The 23,211-nt window shown below is 40.6% G+C and overlaps 1 protein-coding gene across 4 annotated transcripts in view; it reads left to right on the top strand.

Annotated features, from left to right (window-relative positions):
- Positions 1-23,211, top strand: part of cep290 (centrosomal protein 290) — a 139,926-nt gene that overhangs the window by 83,593 nt on the left and 33,122 nt on the right. For all 4 annotated transcript variants that reach the window (XM_048548846.2, XM_048548847.2, XM_048548849.2 and 1 more), the window contains exons 32-41: positions 3,042-3,206; positions 3,588-3,695; positions 5,639-5,773; positions 7,124-7,393; positions 8,455-8,562; positions 9,754-9,953; positions 13,236-13,449; positions 14,800-14,937; positions 17,408-17,629; positions 22,811-22,942. In XM_048548846.2, coding sequence (XP_048404803.1) covers positions 3,042-3,206; positions 3,588-3,695; positions 5,639-5,773; positions 7,124-7,393; positions 8,455-8,562; positions 9,754-9,953; positions 13,236-13,449; positions 14,800-14,937; positions 17,408-17,629; positions 22,811-22,942 — 1,692 coding nt within the window. The remainder of the gene's footprint in view (positions 1-3,041; positions 3,207-3,587; positions 3,696-5,638; positions 5,774-7,123; positions 7,394-8,454; positions 8,563-9,753; positions 9,954-13,235; positions 13,450-14,799; positions 14,938-17,407; positions 17,630-22,810; positions 22,943-23,211) is intronic.

Raw genomic sequence — 23,211 nt, 5'->3', positions numbered from 1 at the left:
CCCTACTCACTGTTTCTATTTAAATAATCATCCAATGCCCTCTTGGTAAAATGAATAATTCCACCCACAATATGTAAATAAATATTTAACGGTAAAATAACTACCATCTCTGAAGGATGCCCTTTGAGCACAATAGTACCCTACTCCCTCTCCTGCTCTGCCAACGTTGCAACCCCTTCCACAAGGCATGAAATCCTTCCTAAAATACTCAAACCCTCCCTGCCCAGTATTTGCAAATTCTAATACTCTGGATCCAGGGGGCCTTCTTTATTGGCCTGAGAGCAGTTTCAGCAGTGTCCACTACCGAGCTCTGGGGTTGCCAATAAATCTGATTATTCGGCATCTCTGAAGAATAGGATACCTTACCCCATGAATCACAAAAGCTCCAAATCTGCCCTTATTATTGCCACCCGCAATGTAAAATCCATGCAGGCAGACATGTTGTTCTTTAGGCTGTTTCCATCTGACTTGGATTATGAGTTGTCAGCTCACCTGTAAAATAAAACCCATGATTTGAAGAATTCCAAGAGTGGGACTTTATTATTAAAGGTATTTAACAAACCAAAACAATAGCAATCTAGGAAAGGGTGCTGAGGAAACTGTGTTTTAATAAGGATGTCAAAATAGTTGAGAGATTACCTAGATCTGATAGAGCAAACAATCAGTTTGGGTAGGATTAGGAATTGGCTAAGTCACGTAGTTACCTTTGAGACCAATTTCTCGGCCGCCCAAAAGTAATTACCTTGTAGGGCTGTGTATTCTAGAAAAACTATAAGGGATGTAAGAAAGGTGCCACAGTAATGATGGGTGAGATTATGTGTAGATTGGATGAGTCAGATTGGCAAAGGTAGCCTAGAAAATTAGTTCAGAGGGTACTTTTAGAACAGTATGTTATGAATTCAGCCAAGGAGCATACTGTCCAAGAACTGATAATGAGTAGTGTGACGTGATTAATTGATAAGGTCATAGTGAGGAAGTCTCTTAGTCACAGCGATTGCAATGTGATTGAATTTCTTGTTCTGAGGCAGAGCAGAATAAGTTCAAGACTAGTGTTTAGATCTGAATTAAGGTGATTATAATATTGTGTGATAGCAAAAGTGAATTAAGTAACTAGGTTAAAGATAAGACAGTCGAGATGCAGTGGCAAACTTAAGGAGAATCTTAATAATTCTCAAAGAAGATTTATCCCCATTTTTGTTTTGAGAAAGATACATTGTCCATGGCTAAATAGGGAAGCAAAGGATAGAAACAAATCTGCAAAAAGTTAAGAACCACCAAAGAATATATTTTTTTAAAAAGCAGAAAAGGAATACAAGAGAAAGTTAGTTAATAATATAAAAACAGACAGTAAAAGTTCTTTCAAGTATTTAAATTGGAAAAGAGTAGCATTAGGTAGTGCAGTTGTAGAAATCGTCAATAACTTCCAAAGGTCATTAAAATTAAGAAGTAAATGGGAGGGAAGAATGGAAAGCGATCACCATCCCAGGGGCAAATATTGGGAAAACTGTGACTTAAAGGCTGACAAGACACCAGGCATAGATAACCAGCACCCTATGGCCTAACTGAAGTATCTGCAGAAATAGTAGATGTAATGGATACAAATTTTTAAAATTTCTTAGATTCTGGAAAATTACCACCTTTATTCAAGAAAGAAGGGAGTCAGAAAATAAGAAACTCTAAGGCTTTTAGTCTAATATCTGTCATACGGATTTAGCAGTTTCCATTCCATTGGGGAGATCAAAAGCAAACTGGATGACCATTTTGCAGAAGATCTCCAGTCTGCCTGCAAACGTGATCCTGACCTTCAGATGACCTGCTATTTCAGTGCATCAGCTTGTTCCTATGCTCATATTTCTGTCCAAGACCTGCTGCAATATTCCATTAAAGCACAAAATAAACTGAAGGAACATTATCTCATTCTCCATTTAGTCACTTTATACCCTTGTAGACTCAGCATTGAGTTCAACAATTTTCAGACCATGAACTCTCTCATTTATTGTATTATTGACAAGCTATAGCAGGTCAAGTGCTACAGGAATCACTGCTGGGGCCTCAGCGATTTGCATTCTTTTCCAATAACTTGGATGAACTGGTACATGAATCACCAAAAAGGTTAGTATGCAGATACATCAAGTAATTAGGAAGGCAAATGGAATGATGGTGTTTATTGCAAGGAGATGGAGTGCAAAATTATAAAGTTTTACTGTCAGTGTTCAGGCCCATAGTGAGACCACACCTGGAGTACTCTGTACGGTCATGGAGTACACTGTACAGTCTTGGTCTCCTTGTTTAAAATAAGACATAGTTACATTAGAAGTTGTACATTTGATTCATACCTGAGATGCAAACCTTAATTTGTGAAGGAATATTGAAGTGGTTGGTCCTCTACCCATGGGTGTGCCCACTGAAGTTTAAAAGAAAGAAAGATGATCATATCGAAATATGTATAATTGAAATAACATTTTGAAAGAAAGTAGAATTGAGATTATTACCAGATGATGCATGATCATTGATCCTGCTCCATGTCCTATGTTGCTATGTAAGCCTTTGGGTAAAACGGGATTAGAAAGCAGTGTGTATACTTTTTAAGTCATACTTTGTTTATTTACAGCACATAACTGAATATTATTAATAAAGAGTAACAGCACTTTAGCAAGATACAGAAATTTGGACAGCAGTGACGTAGACTTGATAGTCTGTATTGCAAAAAAGCTGCTGTACTCCAGATACGTATCAGGATGCAATATGAAATCACCACAATGTCATCAGTTGTGGGAGGTGATTGTAACAAATTTATTTAGGGAGTTTTCATTCTAAATAAGAACATGGGAATTTACATGGAGAAGTTGACAAATTGCGTAAATTCTATTGTAGTTGTTAGTGCAGAGTTTGTTTCAGCAGTTTGTTTTACAAACTGGCTGACAATTTATGTAGATGCCAGTTTAGGCAGTAGTGTTTTGAAACTGTCGGTTTTGCATATTTATCCAGTTTTAGGTTTTGTTAGACTTTCTGTGCCATTATATTCACTTTCTTTTCAACAGGTAATTGAATGGCACAAAAAAATTGAGGAGCTCCGTCTCCAAGATCTCAAAACAAATCGAAGTATAAGCAAGCAAAAGGAAGAAATAACTTACTTAAACAATATAATAAGTGAGCTGGAGCACACCATCAACAATCTAGAAGAAGAGACGGTTCAACAAAACAAGGTGAATATCATCGGCCCATGACAAACATTGGCATTGTTCGACCATAAAGACCACTTTGTCTATCTGGTTCACTTGCCAGCTGCAATTGTACATGAGCGGTTGGCTAATCTGAGCAATTGCTGTCAGTCCGTAATAGATGCAGGCACAAGCCCAGAACAATACTATCGGCCCCGCCCCCACCCCCAGTGCCCAAAGTTGCCTTCTTCCCAAGGATGCTGCAGTCATAACTCAAAATTACTCATGAGATATCTCAATGCTATTTTTGCGAAATGATTCAATCTAATTTTCATTTGAATGAATCAATATTAATTGCCTTCACCATCTTCTCAGGAAGCCTGTTCCATAGATTGACCATTTGATTTCTTTACCCACTTCCGACAGCTCCATGAAGAACGGCAGATAGCATGGGATCGCAGAGAGTTAGAACTACAACATCAGTTGGATACGTATGAACATCAACATAACGAAATACTGAATGCAGCTCAAAAGGTGCATGTGTTTTATGGCTTCTAGATAATGCATGTAAATTTTAAGATGAGGTGCATATTGCAATGAATTGTTCAATTAATCCGGTCAATATATTCTATAAGTGAGGGGATAACACCTTAATGTAACTTCTAATGACATCACCCATTTGGCACATCATGCCCTGGTGTTTCTTTGAAAGAGTTATTTCACTGCCTTGCTCCTTCCTCAGCCTTGCAAATGTTTCCTTTCCAAGAACATTCCCCTTTCCTTTTGAAAGTTGTTCTTGCAGCTGCTAATACCACCCAAGCAGCTAGCAAATTACAGATCACTTGTAACTTAAAACAAATTTTCATCTTCCCCTCATTTTTTTTGAAAATTACTTTTAAATCTGTTTCTGCTGGTTATCAACTCCCCTAGCAATTGAAACATACAATGTCCTAATGAAGATCTGTAGTTCGGATTGCGGTTGGAATTGTTGGTTGAGCTGAGCTGACTGGCTTTCATGCGTGACCAATTCTCCCTCGTTTCAATACGCTCTGTCATAGAAGGACATCAGTTAGACGAGGACAAAGTTACAGTACTAGGACAAGTGAGACAAAAGACAAGCATGAGAATTCCTGGAGGCCTGGTTTTCAAACGCCGATGCAATTAACAAACATGGAGAGATAGACCCCATCTACATCCAACTGCAGTACAAAACCAGAAACAAGACTGCCCACGAGGACAGACAGAACCATATAAATTAAAGTGGGACAGAACAGTTACACTTCAGTGGAGGCTACACAGCACTGATGATGTCACTGAGAAAGAAGATGAAACATTTGCATGAAAACCAGTCAGTTTGACAAACCAACCAACAACTCCAATTAAAACATTTCTCCCATTTGCTCTGTCAAAATCATTCAGAATTTTGTACATGAAGGACCATGCCAGATCTGAATTAGGAGAAGAGGAAGGCCATTCGGTTTCTTAAATCTGTTCCACCATTCAACAAGGCCATGACTGATCTTTAGAATTCCCATCTACTTCCGAGAACTGTAGATTCTTCTTAGGCAAGTGGTCAATCTACCTCCACCTTAAAAATGTTCAATGATCCCACCTCCATTGCCTTCAGAGGCAGCATGCCAAATGAAATTCCCTCTGAGAAAGAAAATTTGTCTCTGTCTGAAAGAGAAATCCCTAGGTTTTGAATCGTGGCTGCTACCCTGGACCCAATCACAGAAGGGAGCATCCTTTCCATGTCCACTTTGTCAGGAACCCAGGACCATTAAGGATCTTTCACAGTTCATTCAAGGCACTCCTCATCACTGTTCTCTGTAAGATGCAAGCTGCTTCAAAGTTCCGCGCCTGGTAATCAGCATTGACTTGTGGTCCCAAAAGACACTGCTACCCATGGACCTCTGAGGCCCACACAACCAGAAACAAATTTAGAGGGAACGCTTTTGTTCACTCTTTTAACCTCTAATAGCAACAAATGTAGTTCGTTCAAACTTGCCTCATAGGACAACCTGCTCATTCCAGATATTAATCTAGTAAACGTTCTGAGAACTGCCTCTAACTTATTTACATATTCCCTTCAGTAAGGAGACTAAAACTGCGTGCAGTATTCAAGATTCAGTCTCACCAAACTCCTCTGTAATCGAAACGTAACATCCTTTATATCATGTGTTTTAAGAATTGGTGGAGCAGATGTATAAAGTATAATATTCTATTATTATTCCTAATTATGTGCAGTACCAGCATACTGACGTCTTGTAATTCATGCAATAAAAAAAGCTAGAAATCTTTACAGCATATTTCCTTTGTTTTCTGAAACATAATCTCAATAAATTTAACTTGGATATTTCTATAGTGGTAGAACATTTGAATAATAGAATATGCTTCTAATGTGGTAAAATCTGTCTTTAAGACTACAATCGTGTAGTGTACTTGTAGCTGTACTCATCATATTCCATTTTTGACAGTTTGAGGAAGCGACTGGTTCAGTCCCAGACCCTAATAAACCACTTCCACAGCAGCTAAATGTAGCTCTGCAAAAGATCAGAGAGCATGTCTTCATAATTCTTGAAACACAAGCAACCTGCAAGACTCTAGAAAAGGTAAAGGAAAAGTCAAGAACTATTAGTTTGCAACTTAAAAATATCAATAAGACATTCCGTAAATGATTGTGCTAATATTTTATTAGAAAAACTGTGAGGTTCAGATTCAACACTCTGACATTTCCTTCCTAAACTTGTTTACTTTGCTACTTGCCTCCCCAGCTTGATGATCCTTAAAGTTCTGTTCTTCATACCTTATCTGTCAAATATATGTTGACCCATGGCAACATCACCAAGAGCACCACAATAGTTTCCACATGAATGCTGATGATGCCTAGCTCGACCATACCACTGCCTTTCACTTGACTGCTTTACTATCTCTTAAGTCATCATGCTGCTTATTCAAATTAAATACTGGACAAGTAGAAATTTCCTCCAACTTAATTATTCCAAACTGAGACAAACATTTTGAATTTCATGTGATGAGAGACAGAATCAGCAAAGATGGCATGTATGGCACTCAACATGGTCCAGGGTGAAAGAATGGGAGTTTTGTATAAATTGGAATTTATGCGGGTTGGAATTTAGAATGTAAATGAGAAGGGAATTTGAAGGTATAAGTCCTGTGGTAATGTATAAAGCAGTCAGCAATAGTGAGGTTAAGGTAGGTTGGATGTGGTCAGTTTTTTGAAAGTGGAAAAAGATGCTGTTACTGTTGGTAAGCATGTGGATTTGAATTTGGGAGTGGCCTCCGATATATTTTCTCATTTTATTTGGTATGTTGTGAGTGATAGAAAGTAAAAAAATATGAAGTTAGTTAGAAAATTAAGTGGAATGCACACTGCAAGATGTACCTATGGCCCAGATTTTTTGATGGCCAGATATTTGATTTAGCAGTGTAGACGGGATTGTATATTGGGGCCCCGCAGAACTCTCAACATGGCAGATTCTGCTGGGCAATCCCTTATGCCTAGAACTCACTGAAAGCATCCATTTAAATTGGAGGATCTGGAGAGGTCTACTGCATTTGAATAAATAGTTACTGAGAAAAAAATTAGACTGAGTCACTATTTAACTAACCTCACGACACCCCCCTCACCCCCAAATTTACCACAGTGCCCACTCCCCCCACCCAGTACACTTTACCAAAATCCCTTATACTGTCAGAGCAAAGCCTTGTATTGGTATCCAACTTTCACACCACTGGACCCTACTTCCCACCAAACCACTGCTGGACCCTACAGCCCCACCCCTCCCCACCTCCTGGACTAACTCTTGAAAATCTCAGCAGTTAACAAATGTGTTTGGCTTTTTCAAAGCAAAATAAGGACACGTTAACTGAGGAATGTGGCAGAAGTTTGGAATTGTTCAATATCATACAATTTATTAGCTCAACTAATCTCTTTACAGAAACTTAAAGAGAAGGAGGCATCTCTGTGGAAGGCAGAACAAAATGTGCTCTCCCGAGACCAAGTAATAAATGAGCTCAGACTTCGACTGCCGGCTACAGCTGAGCGAGAAAAGCTGATGGTGGACCTCAGTAAGAAGACAGAGGATGATCCAGAAAGTAGGAAGGCCCTGAAAGTGGCTCATCAAACCATTGCTAACCTGCAGGCCAGACTGGATCAGAAGGAGGAAGTTCTACAAAAGTACCAACAGTTGCTGACAAGAGCTCACCAGGTCAGAGAAATTACATTGTTGTCAGAAAGAGCAAATTTTCAATTCCTTGGCTATACCAAAGTACTTTGGAACCAATGAAGAATGTTTTGAAGTGCCGTCACAATTGTAATGGGAAATGTGGCAGCCAACTTATATACTGCAAGCTCCCAAAAACCGCAATGTGATAATGATCAGATAATCTGCTTTGATGCTTTTGAGGGATATATTTTGGCCAGGACATTAGTTTAAAACTTCCCTTCTCTTCGAACCAGTGCCAGGAACAATGCTCCCCTTTCTTTAAAGTCTATTCATTTTAATGTAAAAGATCTTCAAATTCTTTTTGTGACTGTATGGTACAATATCTTAAAGCAGATAGCCTGTCATAAGCCTTCATGGTACATTCTAGGTAGTCATGTGATCTCATGTTCTCAATGCTTACGCAAAACATTGACCATAACCTATGAAGACAGAGGCAACCTCAAGTTAACATCTCATCTAAGAAACAGATGAGAAACAGTCAGAAATGTGGCTTTTAATTATTTGAAATTTTTAGAAAGAGCTCTGGGTCTTTAGTGATTAGGAGAGCAACGAGATTTTGGGAATATTTTTGCTGGAGCAGACAGCATTTTAAAATTATCAATAATTTTGAAGACATGAACAAGAAAAGACAATTGCCCCCGCTTGGGGCCATTCCGGCAGAATTACTCATTTTAAATTATTACAGAGTGTGTGCAGAGGTATTGGAAAACATTTATATGCATGGTACTAAACGCACTAATTGAGACATGAGGCCATTAGACCTTTTCAAGAGGAGATAAGCATTTAATGCAGGAAATGATATACGATTATGAGGGGAAAACGTGGCAGTGGCATTAATCTAATAAGAAGAAAAGCAGTGGGCTGATCAGTCTCTGCCTTTTAAAAACTACCGTGGTCCTTTGGTTAAGCAGGAAAGAAGAAATCTTTGCTGGAAATACTCAAACTTTGCTACTGTTTTAACAATTGGGAACCAAGAGCAAGAATTCATACATAATGAAGGCATCCAGATTACTTACCCTGCTTTTTTTTAAAACACTTAACAGGACCAAGAAGAAATTGCGAAGAAACATGAGGAGGATCTTAAAGTTTTGCACCTGAAACTGAATTCATATGCAGATGCATCACTGAATAAATTTAAACAATCTGCAATGGTTAGTTTAACTTAAACTATTTGTGTTGGTTTTTCCGCAAAGATGATTAAGCGCTTATGTAATACTTTAATCTCATATGCTGTTTCTTAATTTGTTGTAAATTCATTAGTTTTCTACTTTTGTCACAGAATTGTCACAGCCCAGGCAGATGCCATTTGGCCCACTGGTTGCTCATTTAGTACCATTGTCCTACTTCCCATAACTCCTATATATTGCATCTTCTCAAACAATCATCTAATTCCCTTCTAATGTTTCAATTAATATGCTTTTGAATTTTTTAAAAGGCTACAGAGAGCGCCTATATTGGTTAAGACAGCCTTCATCTGGGGTAACCATGCGGAATCCTTGACCATAAAGACAGCATTTGTTTTTTAAGAAATTGGCTCTTAGTGGGTTGAATTCCAAGAGGCATTCATGTATAGGAGCCAAACTTAGGCATGGGGCTACTACAGTGTAGCCTTGAATTTATGATTTCCATACCCCAGTTCCTAGACCATATCACCTTGTGGGAAGCACAAGCTCGTGGAACCACTTGGTCTTCTCTGGCTCCTACCCTGCATTGTATTGACTTGTAGCAGTTGCTTTTCACGATTATAGTGGTGTACTTTTGCAATTAAATGAGAATCTCACATTCCACGCCAAACCTGATTGACAGCCCATTTTGCACTCCCTGCCAGCACAAATTCTCTTGTTAATCGCTCTAATTTTGTTGCTTACTTGTACATTTCTTCCACAGTAGAAATAATCAGTCGTATTCATGGAGACAGTGGTTGACATGTGTAGCCTCAACAAGGAGATGATGAAATTCACTTCCAGACCATTATTATTGATGAAAACATGTCTGGGGAATGTTTTTGTTCCACTTCCTGTCAAGAAAATGTTCATGCTTTAATTAAATGAAAATCTAATTAAATTTAAATATAATTAACGTAAATTCTGAAGGCTGATGTTGCAGGATGGAACACAAAGGACCACATCCTGTGAATCTAATGTTAGGATGAGCCGTGCTGTTTAAAATGAACGAAAAGTTTTTTTTTTAAATGTGCAGATGCTGCAAATCTGAAATGAGAGCTGAAAAGACTGAAAATGTCATTCAGCGTTTTAGGAGAGGAAGGAGCATTTGGGTAACGAAAAGAGGAGAAATTAGGCAATTCAGAGACAAAACAATAAGCATTTGTGTTGTTGTAACAGGAGCTGATGGAGAAACCATCCCTTCCAGTTCCAACATCCAAGCATCTGGCACGCCTGGCAGAGTTGGAACAAACAGTGGCAGAACAGGACAGCTCACTGTCAGCGCTTGTGGACAAACTGAAGAGAGCAACCATGGAACTAGAGAAACAGAAAGATATTAATCAGCTGAAAGTGAAAGAGCACAAAATGGAAAAAGCAAAGTGAGCTCTGATCATGAACTAAATGTAGCTTATTTCCAGCATTGTGTAATTTTCTTATATGTTTTAACCTACTTTAATTGCTTTTAAAATAATTTTAAATGTCAACATATAATTTTTGAACCAAAACAAAATTTGGTGGTTCTCGCTGTATCCTTCACAATGTGGGAGTACAGCTTAGATGGTGTGGCCATAAATTTATTCATAGGGGACATGAGTACTGAATTTAACAACCTGAAATTGAGTTAGCTGTTCAGCCCTTTTAAATGTGTTCCACCATTCTGTTAAATCATGAAGACACCATGATCCTCCGCGCAGAAGCACCTGAAGTTTCTTTCCATTTAGATAATAAGTTGCCTTTCTATTCTTCGGACCAAGATGGATAACCTTACACTTATCTACATTAAACTTCATTTGACAAATTTTGGCCCATTCCCCTAAACTATCAATATGCACTCGTAAATTTTTTATTTATCCATTGCAGTTTACTTTCCCACCTGTTTTAGTACCTTCTATCCCTGCATCCGTCACAAATGTAGATTGAAAATAGTTGGGACCTGAGGACTGAACCCTCTGACACCCCATCTAGTTATAACTTGCAAACCAGAAAAAGACTCTTTTATCCCAACTCTCTGCTTTTCGTATCGAAGCCAATCCTCAATCCAAACTAATAAACTATCTCTAACCCCATATGATCTATTTTTTTTAGATTAGATTAGATTAGATTGGATTACCTACAGTGTAGAAACAGGCCCTTCGGCCCAACAAGTCCACACCGCCTCTTACAGCATCCCACCCGGACTCATTCCCCTATAACCCACACACCCCTGAACACTACGGGCAATTTAGCATGGCCAATCCACCTAACCTGCACATCTTTGGACTGTGGAAGGAAACTGGACCACCCAGAGAAAACCCACACAGACACAGGGAGAATGTGCAAACTCCACACAGACAGTTGCCCGAGGCGGGAATCAAACCCGGGTCCCTGGTGCTGTGAGGCTGCAGTGCTAACCACTTAAGTTATCTTTAACCTTTCGTGTGGTACCTTATCAAATGCTTCTAGAAGTCCAGATTTGCTACATTTACAGGATCCCTATTATCCACATTGTTTGTTAGGTCTTCAAAGAACTCTAGCAAATAGTCAAACATGATCTACCTTTTATAAAACCTGCTGATTCTGATGGATTATGTTTGACTTTCCAAATATCTTGTTATTATTTTCCTTAATAATGGATTCTAACAATTTGCCAATAATGCATTTAAACTAATTGATCTGAAAATATTGATTATATGACTCTACTATTTCTGTGATCCCCACAATTAATTCCTCAGATTCACCCTCCAAGGGACAACATTTACTTTAGCTACTGTCTTCGTTTGTATGTACTTAAAGAAGCTATTGCTATTCATTTTTACATTTTTCAGCAGTTTACTTTCATAATTGACCTTTGTTCTTTTCATGACTGTTTTAATAACCCTTTGATGATCTTTGAAAGTTTCTACATCTACCTGCCTACCACTTACTTTTGTAATGTGGTAGGTCTTAGTTTTTGACTTTATATTATCTTTAACTTGCTTGCATAGCCATGGATATTTTTCCCCATTTTACATACGTTCTTTTTCTCTGGAATTTAGTTTTAGTTGGGACCTGCATTTGATTACAGCTTTGGGCGACTACGGAGTTTGCACGTTCACCTCGGGTCTGCTCCGGTTTCCTCCTACAGTCCAAAGATATGCAGGTTAGGTGGATTGGATATGCTAAATTGCCCCAGAGTATGCAGGCTAGGTAGCTAACTATGGTAAATGTGGAGTTACAGGAATAGGATGGGATGTTCTTTGGAGGGGTGGCGCAGACTCGATGGGCTGAATGGCCTCTAACTGCATTGTAGGCATTCTCTGATTCTAATTGAGCATCTCCTCAAACATCTGCCACTTGTTCATCAACTCTCCCACCTTTTAGTCTTTTTTTGCCCAGTTCATCAGTGCCAAATCTCTCTTCATGCCAATGTAATTACTTTTGGTTAATGCTAGAATGCTAGTTTGGTCTCCAGTTTCTTGCCCTCCAACAGAAATTGAAGTTTTAGCATGCTGTGATCATTCTCCTCTGGAGAATCCTTTACTGTGAGAACATTAATCGATCCCACCTTCTTATACACTATCAAATCCAGGGTAGCTTGCTCCCTGGTTGTTTGCATAACATGTTGCTCCATCTCTTAACACACTCAATGAGCTCTCCCCCAAGGCTGTCCTCGCCAATTTAATTAGTCAAGCTTATATGCATATTCAAATCACCAATAATTGCCGTACCCTTTCTTACAAACCCCTAGTATTTCCTAGTTTATACTGTGCCTGACTGTAGGACTACTGCTGAGGATCTCGAGATTACTCCCACCAGAGACTTCTTTTCCTTGCTATTTATTATTTCTCCCCGGACTGATTCCGTGTCTTGATCTCCAGTGCTGATATCATTTCTCACTACACCACCAATCTCATCCTTTACCAGCAAAACTACACCATCTCCTTTTCCTTCCTGTTCAACCTTCAGAAACATAATACCTCCCCCAAGGCTGTCCTTGCCAATTTAATTAATCAAGTTTACATGCATATTCAAATCACCAATAATTGCTATACCTTTCTTACAACCCCCTAGTATTCAACTCCCAACCTGGTCTCCCTGCAAACAGGTTAAGAACTGATTCATTTCACTCTCCACAAGTCAAAAATAAGACATTGCCCGTGGAATACTGTACAATCCTGAGAATGTGAAAATGTACATTTTCCATTGTGCTACAACCATGTCACTCTCACAGATTTGGGTCATATTCTCCTGCCAATGTAAAGGTGCAAACTTAATCAGTCTCCAATTCCTTGGGAAGTAAGAGTGTAAGGCAGAAGAACAAAGTGATCAAGGGATACAGATTGACAAAATGTTAAAAGTGACAATACAAGGGAATTCAATGCTAGAGGCCATGAACATAAGATACTCCAAGTCCAAAAGGATCACCAGAATTCTTAAATAAAATGTGTTTACAATGTGAAAATTGTGACCACTTAGGATAGAAATGAAAGCAAATAGGATTGATACACTTGAGCAAAAGGTGCATAAACATCTTGGGGAAAGAGGACTAGAAGAAATATTAACAGGGTGAACTAAATCAGGTGGAAGGAGGCTCAGTTGGAGTGCCATCACCAGTACAAACCAGCTGGACTGATTGCCTGTACTGTAAATGCAATGGGTTTATACACTGAAGTGTTAAACATTTTGTCATCTTTTGTTTCAAGTCTTGAGGAGAAACATTCAACAGAGGTAAAGAAACTCTGCAATGAACTAGATGAGCTGAGGTGCACCCAGCTGCAGATGGAGAAGGAGGTGCAGTACTTGCAAACTGAACTGGAGGATCAGAAACGAGCGAATACAAGAGCACCCACCGCCACCATGAAGAATTTAGTGGACAGGTTAAAAGGTCAACTTGCCTTGAAAGAGAAGCAGCAAAAGGTAATAACAAAAAATGAATAAAAAGAAAAGCAAAAATACATGTAAATAAACAGTTGACATGGATATTGATATCTTTATTGCTTGTTACTGTTGTGTTTTACACTATACTTCATGGTTTCCACTCATTTAGGAATAACCTTTTAATGTAACCTACTTTTAAATTTTTTTAATTTTAACTATTTTTGATTTAACATAACCCACTATTTGCAATTTCAAATACGCCACCTAAAATATTAAAAGTGGTGACCATTTTTCCAATTAAACTCTTCTGTAGATTTCAGGCACAGTCAGCTGTTCAGACTGTTAACAATTGGAAGCATTCCTGTAAATGCTTTTTCTCTGACTGAAAACAACAAATGCTCGATATCACGGCAGCATCCGGGAGAGACAGCAAGCTTACATTTCGAATCTAAATAACTCTTTGTCAGAGCTGACATGAAGTGTGGAGGGGGCAGCATTTATACTGTAGTTGGGGGGTGCAGGGGCAGGGGTTGGGGTGTAGAGTGCTGGGGAAGAAAAGATGTTGACAGTTTAACTTAAGTGATCAGAGTGTGAGAATGGCAGAACAATGGGTGTGTCTAACTGCTAGACTTGAAAGAACAGTTTCCACTGGGGTGGGGTGAGGGGAGAGGGAGGACATGGTGACAGAGAATGTAACAGGTAAAGTTAAAAGAAAGGGATGAAATGGGAGTAGGTTCACAGTTTGAGGGAGTTGAACTCAATATTAAGTGCAGAAGGGTGTAAAGTACCTACTTTGAAGATGAGATGCTGTTCTTCCAGACAACAAAATGTGAGGCTGGACGAACACAGCAGGCCAAGCAGCATCTCAGGAGCACAAAAGCGGACGTTTCGGGCCTAGACCCTTCATCAGAGAGGGGGATGGGGTGAGGGTTCTGGAATAAATATGGAGAGAGTGGGAGGCGGACCGAAGATGGAGAGAAAAGAAGATAGGTGGAGAGAGTATAGGTGGGGAGGGTTAGGGTTATACTCTCTCCACCTATCTTCTTTTCTCTCCATCTTCGGTCCGCCTCCCCCTCTCTCCCTATTTATTCCAGAACCGTCACCCCATCCCCCTCTCTGATGAAGGGTCTAGGCCCGAAACGTCCGCTTTTGTGCTCCTGAGATGCTGCTTGGCCTGCTGTGTTCGTCCAGCCTCACATTTTGTTGTCTTGGAGTTCTCCAGCATCTGCAGTTCCCATTATCTCTGCTGTTCTTCCAGTTTGTGTTAAGGATTCACTGCAGCGTGCAGAGGATAGACAAGTGGGCATGCGAGCAATAAGCTGTGTTAAAATGACCAACTTTGGGAAGGTCAGGGTCATGCTGTTCTGATTCCCATTCTATGCCTTGTAGGCTCTGAGTAAGGCACTGTTGGACCTTCGAGCTGAGATGACATCCCAAGCAGAACAGCAGATTATAAACCAGGCTGCACAAAAGGAAGGACACCTCAACGTGCAACAAATTGTTGATAAGCAAACTAAAGAACTGAGGGTGAGTCGTTAAAATTCAAGCCCATGATTATCATTCATCCTGGTGAGCTGTTTTACCAGTCTCCCTTGGACTGTTTTCATTTTTTTAGCAATTGAGTCAAGTTTAAATCCATCAGATTTTTTTTTGTGTGGTGCATATCTGCTGAGGAACATGTTTTTGTATTTTTAATACAGGCTTTCCAGAAAAGAAAGCCAGCAACGTGAATGACTGAAAAAGCAGGCCTCAAAGCATTTTGACACAGATTTTCTTTGTTGGATTAACTGAAATTCAGGACAAGTACTAATGACCTGTTCAGTTGTTCATATTGTTGGATATCTCACACCCAGCCAGTGGGAGGGGAGAAAGAGTGGGAGAAGACAAGAGGGAAATATTGGAACTTTGAGTGTGGATCCTGCACCAGAACTCTGTGCTGCTAGTGTTTATGATTCTGTCTTCTATTTAATTTCTGGTCTAGGAGAACCAACTCAATTTTACCAGCTTATTCCTGTTTCCATTTAAACCCAATGACAAAACTCCAAATGTGATATTTAAAATAATCTAAAAGGATTTTCAGGTACAATATAAAAGTCACAAAATAGTGATCCAGGTTAACAAGGTCATTTAAAATTAACGCATACAACCTAGTGGTTCTTTTCCAGAGAGATAGAATTGAAAATCCCCATATTTATGTTAAGCATTTTTAGAACCTTGGGTAGACTACATCTGGATAACTGAAAGATTTCTGGTCTCTGTTTTATTAAAAATGGGATAGCAGAAGACACTGGAGAAGATCCAAATGATATTTACAAAGATAATCTCAGAACTGAGAGATTACAACCATTAAGAAAAGAATTGAACAGGTTAGGGCTCTAGTCTGTAAAAAAGAGAAGATTAAGAGCTGAATCAGTCAGCCTTGATATCATGAAAAGTTTTGGTGGGGTGGATACCGACAAGATATTTCCACATGTTGGAGCAGACCAAAATTATGGACCATTATTGTAATGCAGACACTCTCAAATCACAAATTGAGGAGAGAACATTCTAATTTGAAAGTAATTGCAATGTGGAATTCACGAACACAAAGTATACTGGGGTAAATATCACATGCTTTTTAGAGCATCCAAGATAAAAGCATTGTAGTTATCCTGATATCCTGTAGATATCCTGATATCAAGCATACTCCACTGTTTAATGTAATCAAACATGTGAATGCCTTTTACCTCTACTATTCCATAATGCTTTATACCATTGTTAATAAGAAATGTATCAACCTTTACAGCACATTGGTGAGGCCACTTTTGCAATACTGTGTACAATTCTGGTTGGCCTTCTGTAGGAGGTCTGTTAAACTATATTAAACCTGAGAGGGTGCAGAAAGGGTTAGTGAGGATTTTGCCAGGACTGGAGAGTTTGAGCTTATAGGAGAGGCTGAAGAGACTGGGGCTTTTTTCACTGCAGCATTAGAGGCTAAGGGTTGACCTTATAGAGGCTCATAAAATCATCAGGCGCATGGTTAGGTTGAATAGCCAAGGTCTTTTTCCTTGGGTGGGAAAGTCCAAAACTAGAGGGCATAGGTTTAAGGTGAGAGGGCAAAGATTTAAAAAGGACTTGAGGGTACATTTTCGACACAGAAAATCGTGCATTTATGGAACGAGCTGCCAGAAGAAATGTTGGAGGCTGGTACAGTTACAACATTTAAAAAAGCATCTGAATGGGTAAATGAATAAGAAAGGTTCAGAGCGATATGGGTCAAATGGGACATAGTCAGATTGGAATGTCTGGTCGGCACTGATGAGTTGGACTGAAGGGTTTTTTCCGTGCTGTGTGCCTCCGAGTCTATGATTCTATTTTAAATATCTTCAAGAGTTGAGCTTCCATTTCTCTCAGGGTAGAGACTTCCAAAGATTCATCACGCTCCAAGATTTATCCTAATCTCAGCCCGAACTGACATCTTCCATTGAGTGATAGAGCTCTACAGCATGGAAACAGACCTGTTGGTCCAACTCATCCATGCTGACCAGATATCCTAAATTAATCTAGTCCTATTTTCCAGTATTTGGCTATTTTCCCTCTAAACCCTTGCTATTCATATACCAATTCAGCTGCCTTTTTAAATGTTGTAATTGTACCAGCCTCCACCACTTTCTCTGGCAGCTCATTCTGTAGATGCACCACACCCTGTGTGAAAAAGTAGCCCTTTAGGTCCCTTATAATAAATTGTGTCCCTTGATTCTAGACTCCTCAACCAGGGAAAACATCTTGCCTGCATCTACCCTATCTATTGGGTTAAATGAAAGAGGCAAGAGTGGAACCTCACTTGGACCCTAGATGTTGATAGGCCAGCTGGCTTTTTCCAGCCCTTTGAAGATCTGCTTAAAGCAGAAATAGAGAGGGGCAGAGGCATCGTCAACATTCGCATTTGTAGCACAGTACATGGCACCAGTTTGACTTCTTCCCCCAGTTTAACATTTCTCACTTCTTTTGCTTTTAGGCACGTATAGAAGATCTGACAGACCAACTCACAATAGCTAAGGACAGCGTGAAGGCGTGTAAGAGTAAGGAACTGGCCACAGCAGCTGAAATAGACAATTTAAATGGAGAACTTCAGAAAAAGCTACGGGTTCAGAACAAATTACAAGCAGAGAAAGATGAGCTGATGAAAGAGAATGAGGAACTGAAGAAAAAAATTAAGAGGCTGTGCAACAGCTTGCAGGTTCAAATTTTTGCCCATCTTTTATTCTGTCTGATTAGAAAAATCAGATTTAAAAAAGATTGAGTATTTCTGAATAATTTTACAGTTCCACTCATATTTTTTGGTAACATCCATAAAATCTTCTTGGAGAAAATACATGTTTTTGGTTTTTAGTGAAGATTTTTTACACATCCACTTGAATATTTTAAACAAGAAACTTGAGTGATTTTTTTCACTTACGCATGGGACTTGGGCATTGCTGGCTGGCCAGCATTTATTGTCATTTCCAGTTGCCCCGAGAAGGAGGTGGCAAGCTGATTCCTTGAATTGCTGCAGTCTATATGCTATAGTTTGAGCCACAATGCCCCTTGAGAGGGAATTCTAGGATTTTGACCCAGCCACAATGAAGGAATGACAATATATTTCCAAGACTGGTGAGTGGCTTGGAGGGGAACTTGCAAGTGGTGGTGTTCCCATGTATCTGCTACCCTTGACCTTCCAGATGGAAACGGCTATTGGTTTGGAGGGTGCTGTCTAAGGATTTTCTGCATTGCATCTTGTAGATAGTATACAGTGCTACTACTGGGAATCGGTGGTGGAGGGGTTGGATGCTTGTGGATTTAGTGCCAATCAAGTGACCTGCTTTATCCTGGATAGTGTCATGCTTCTTGAGTGTTCTTGAGGTTGTACTCATCAAGGGTAGTGGGGAATATTCCATCACAGTCCTGACTTGTGCCTTGTAGATAATGGATAGGCTCTGGGGAGTCAGGAGATGAGTTACTCCTGGCAGGGATTTCTAGCTTCTGGCCTACTCTTGTAGCAACTATATTTACATGGCAAGTCTAGTTTCTGTTCAGTGGTAACCCTTAGAATGCTGCTAGTGGAGGAATTCAGTAATGGTAACACCCTTGAATGGCAAGGGGTGGTTAGATTGTTTCTTATTAGAGATGGTCATTGCCTGGCATTTGTGTGGTGTGAATTTTATTTGTCACTTGTCATCCAAGCTTGGGTGGTATCCAGGTCTTATTGCATTTAAATGTGGATTGCATCAGTATCTGAGGAGTCACGAATGGTGCTGAGCATTGTGCAGTCATCAGTGAACATTCCCACTTCTGTCCTTATGGTGGAGGGAAGTTCAGTGATGAAGCAGCTGAAGATGGTTGGGCCAAGTACACTAACCTGAGGACCTCCTGCAGAGATGTACTAGAGCTGAGATGACTGACCTCTACAACCATCATATCCATCTTCCTATGTGCCAGGTAATGACTCCCAGCTGGTGGAGAATTTGCCCACTGATTCCCAATGATTCCAGTTTTGCTAGGGCTCCTTGATGGCATACTCGGTTGAATTCTTGAGTGCTGTTGCCAGAATGTTGTCAGGGTCCGAGATAATGGGAACTGCAGATGCTGGAGAATTCCAAGATAATAAAATGTGAGGCTGGATGAACACAGCAGGCCAAGCAGCATCTCAGGAGCACAAAAGCTGACGTTTCGGGCCTAGACCCTTCATGACTTTGTAGTATTCAGTGCCTTGAACCATTTCTTAGTAGCATGTGGAGTGAATTGAATTTCTGAAAACTGGCATCGCTGATGCTGGAGAACACTGGAGGAAGCTGAGATGGATCATCCACTCTGACTGAAGATTGTTGTGACTGCTTCAGCCTCATCTTTTGCAACAATGGTGTGAGCTCTTCCATCATTGAGGTTGGGGATATTTGTGGATTCTCCTTCTCCAGTGAGTTAATTGTCCACCGCCATTTTTGACTGGATGTGGCAGGATTGCAGAGCCTAGATCTGATATGTTGGTTGTGGGATCATTTAGCCCTGTCTATTACTTGCTGCTTATGCTGTTTGACATGCAAATAGTCTTGTTTGGTGGCTTCACTCGGTTGACCCCTCATTTTCGGGTATACCTGGTGCTGCTCCTGGCATACCCTCCTGCAGTATCCATTGGGCCAGGGTTGATCCCCCTGGCTTGATGGTAATGTTTGGGTAGAGGAAATGCTGGACCGTGAGGTTGTAGATTGTGTTGGAGTGCAATTCTGCTGCTCTTGATGGCACATGGTGCCTAATACACCCCCTGTATCAAGCTGCTAGATCTGTTCGAAATCTGTCCCATTTAGTACAGTGAGTGTGCCTTTGCTTTTAGAGAAAACAGTTATTCTATTTTAAGTGTGGAGCTGGATGAACACAGCAGGCCAAGCAGCACCTCAGGTGCACAAAAGCTGATGTTTCGGGCCTAGACCCATCATCAGAGAGGGGGATGGGGAGAGGGTTCTGGAATAAATAGGGAGAGAGGGGGAGGCGGACCGAAGATGGAGAGAAAAGAAGATAGGTGGAGAGGAGAGTATAGGTGGGGAGGTAGGGATGGGATAGGTCAGTCCACGGAAGACGGACAGGTCAAGGAGGTGGGATGAGGTTAGTAGGTAGGAAATGGAGGTGCGGCTTGAGGTGGGAGGAAGGGATGGGTGAGGGGAAGAACAGGTTAGGGAGGAAGAGACAGGCTGGGCTGGTTGTGTGATGCAGTGGGGGGAGGGGATGAACTGGGCTGGTTTTGGGATGCGGTGGGGGAAGGGGAGATTTTGAAGCTGCTGAAGTCCACATTGATACCATATGGCTGCAGGGTTCCCAAGCGGAATAGGAGTTGCTGTTCCTGCACCCTTCGGGTGGCATCCTTGTGTCACTGCAGGAGGCCCACGATGGATATGTCGTCTGAAGAATGGGAGGGGGAGTTAAAATGGTTCGCGACTGGGAGGTGCAGTTGTTTATTGCAAACCGAGCAGAGGTGTTCCGCAAAGCGGTCCCCAAGCCTCCGCTTGGTTTCCCCAATGTAGACTGCTTTGCAGAACACCTCCGCACGGTTCGCAATAAACAACTGCACTCTACTTTGGGGAAACCAAGCGGAGGCTTGGGGACCGCTTTGCAGAACACCTCTGCTCGGTTCGCAATAAACAACTGCACCTCCCAGTCGCGAACCATTTTAACTCCCCCTCCCATTCTTCAGACGACGTGTCCATCATGGGCATCCTGCAGTGCCACAAGGATGCCACCCGAAGGTTGCAGGAACAGCAACTCCTATTCCGCTTGGGAACCCTGCAGCCCAATGGTATCAATGTGGACTTCACCCGCTCCAAAATCTCCCCTTCCCCCACTGCAACCCAAAACCAGCCCAGTTCGTCTCGTCCCCTCCCCCCACTGCATCACACAACCAGCCTAGCTCATCCCCTCCCCCCACTGCATCTCAAAACCAGCCCAGCCTGTCTCTGCCTCCCTAACCTGTTCTTCCTCTCACCCATCCCTTCCTCCCACCTCAAGCCGCACCTCCATTTCCTATCTACTAACCTCATCCCGCCTCTTTGACCTGGACTGATCTATCCCCTCCCTACCGCCCCACCTATACTCTCCTCTCCACCTATCTCCTTTTCTCTCCATCTTCGGTCCGCCTCCCCCTCTCTCCCTATTTATTCCAGAACCCTCTCCCCATCCCCCTCTCTGATGAAGGGTCTAGGCCCGAAACGTCAGCTTTTGTGCTCCTGAGACGCTGCTTGGCCTGCTGTGTTCGTCCAGCTCCACACTTTGTTATCTTTGGATTCTCCAGCATCTGCAGTTCCCATTAACTCTATTTTAAGTAGTGTGAAGCTGGAGGAACACCGCAGGCCAGGCAGCATCAGTGGAGCAGGAAAGTTGACATTTTAGGTCAGGACCCTTCTTCAGATACTGATGCAGTCCATTTCTGAAGAAGGGTCCCGATCTAAAATGTCATCTTTTCTGCTCCTCTGATGCTACCTGGGCTGCTGTGTTCCTCCAGCTCCACATTGTCTTATCTCTGACACCAACATCTGCTGTTCTTGCTAACTCTCTATTTTAAGTAATAGTAGGAACTGTCAATACTGGAGAATCTGAGATAACACGGTGTGAAGCTGGATGGATTTAAGTAGTTTGTTTTTTTGTTTGTCCATGACTTTTACAAAAGGTGGTGATAAGGAGCAAGACTAGAATGTATAGACCATTATTCCTACATCAGCTCCACTTTCCTATCCTATTGCTATATCGCTCAATTCCTTTTGTGCCCAAAAGTCTATTAGTCTTGGCCTTTCAATATACTTTTGATTCAGAATCCACAGTTCTCTGGAGTATTACCACAACCCTCTGAATGAAGATGATGCTAAATCTTCCAGTCCTAAAAGACTGCTGACTAATCTATTATCCTTAGTTTTGGACTCTCCAGATAAGGAAGACAGCTTTTTGCTACCTACCCTCCCAAACACTGTCAGCATTTAATACATTTCAATTAGATTACATCTCATTCTTATGAACTGCAGTGAATTTCAGCCCATTTTTATTCCTCTCCTCATAGGACAGCCTTCAAATCCAGGAATCAATTTCGCATCCCCTTCTAAGCAACATTTTATCTTTCCTGACATAAAGGATATACTGCCTTACAGGGTATAGGAATTGGAAAGAGACCGGGATAGAGCCTGTCACAACATTGTGACATGATATTTGGTATATCAAAACTGAATAGAAAGTACTTACAAGTGAGGTTCATTCAAAATCCTGCTCCAACATTGGGACAACAGGAAATATGGTTTATTGCACGGCACCTTCTCAGTTCTGACAAATTGTCCAAAAATATCTTTGTTAGCAACTGTGGCAATATCTCTAAAACAGGTACTATCTTTGGAATAGAAAAGACATATGTGATGGAATTAAGAAGAAATTCATTATTATACTGCAAATGTTTTATTATCTGGAACTTATAGGACAAGGAGTATTCCAGATAATCAAGATGTCTGCATAATCAATGTAAAAACACACACAAAATAATAGAAACGTAATGCGGGGGATATACACATCACTGTTATCCTTTTATTTACGGCATACGTTGCTTAAATAATAAGGCAACTTTGCCTTAAGTAAAACTTACTGGCAAAGAGCCTTCTCATGCATCCTCAACTGACTACTCAAACATCACAGTATTTGATGAGAAACTGACTAAAAATTGAATCAACTATTGATATTTTGTGTGGCCATTGGATTGAATGAGTATATTTACAGAAGTGTTTTCTGTATTAAGTATACCTCCATAGACATTCTGTTAACAGCTTAGCTGTATGTAGAAAGATAAACAGTGTATTACTGTTTATGTCCATACGTTTATTGCAAAATTTTAAATCTTTTTGAATTAATTCTAATGTTACAGACGAAGACTGAGACTGACAATAAACAGAGCACAATAGATGAACTGCAGAAAAAGGTTAGAAGATTGGAATGCGAACTAGATCAGAAGATGGCATCTGAGCAAATGGAGAGAAAGGTTTTGAAAGAGGACAGGGTAAGTTTCCACAGCCTGAATTGCAGCTTCTCGTTTAACCAAAGATTTAGCTCCAAAACAAACACAAATACTTGAGATCCAAATGATTTAAACTGGATTGTTTAGGATTTTTTGCCTGATAATTTATTTTGATATAAATTAATCTCCAATTTGCTCCTTAATAATATTGTGTAAACTACTCCTGTTTCCCTTTCCATAAATATTTGGGAAATGCCTTTTTCCTCTGACTGAAACGAAGAATAATGTGACAGAAACCAGTTTCTAAATAT

The sequence above is a fragment of the Stegostoma tigrinum genome, chromosome 18 (assembly GCF_030684315.1).
Source record: "Stegostoma tigrinum isolate sSteTig4 chromosome 18, sSteTig4.hap1, whole genome shotgun sequence".
Lineage (NCBI taxonomy): Eukaryota > Metazoa > Chordata > Chondrichthyes > Orectolobiformes > Stegostomatidae > Stegostoma > Stegostoma tigrinum.
Note: the sequence above shows the minus strand (reverse complement) of the source record. Positions and strands in the feature narration are given on the sequence as shown.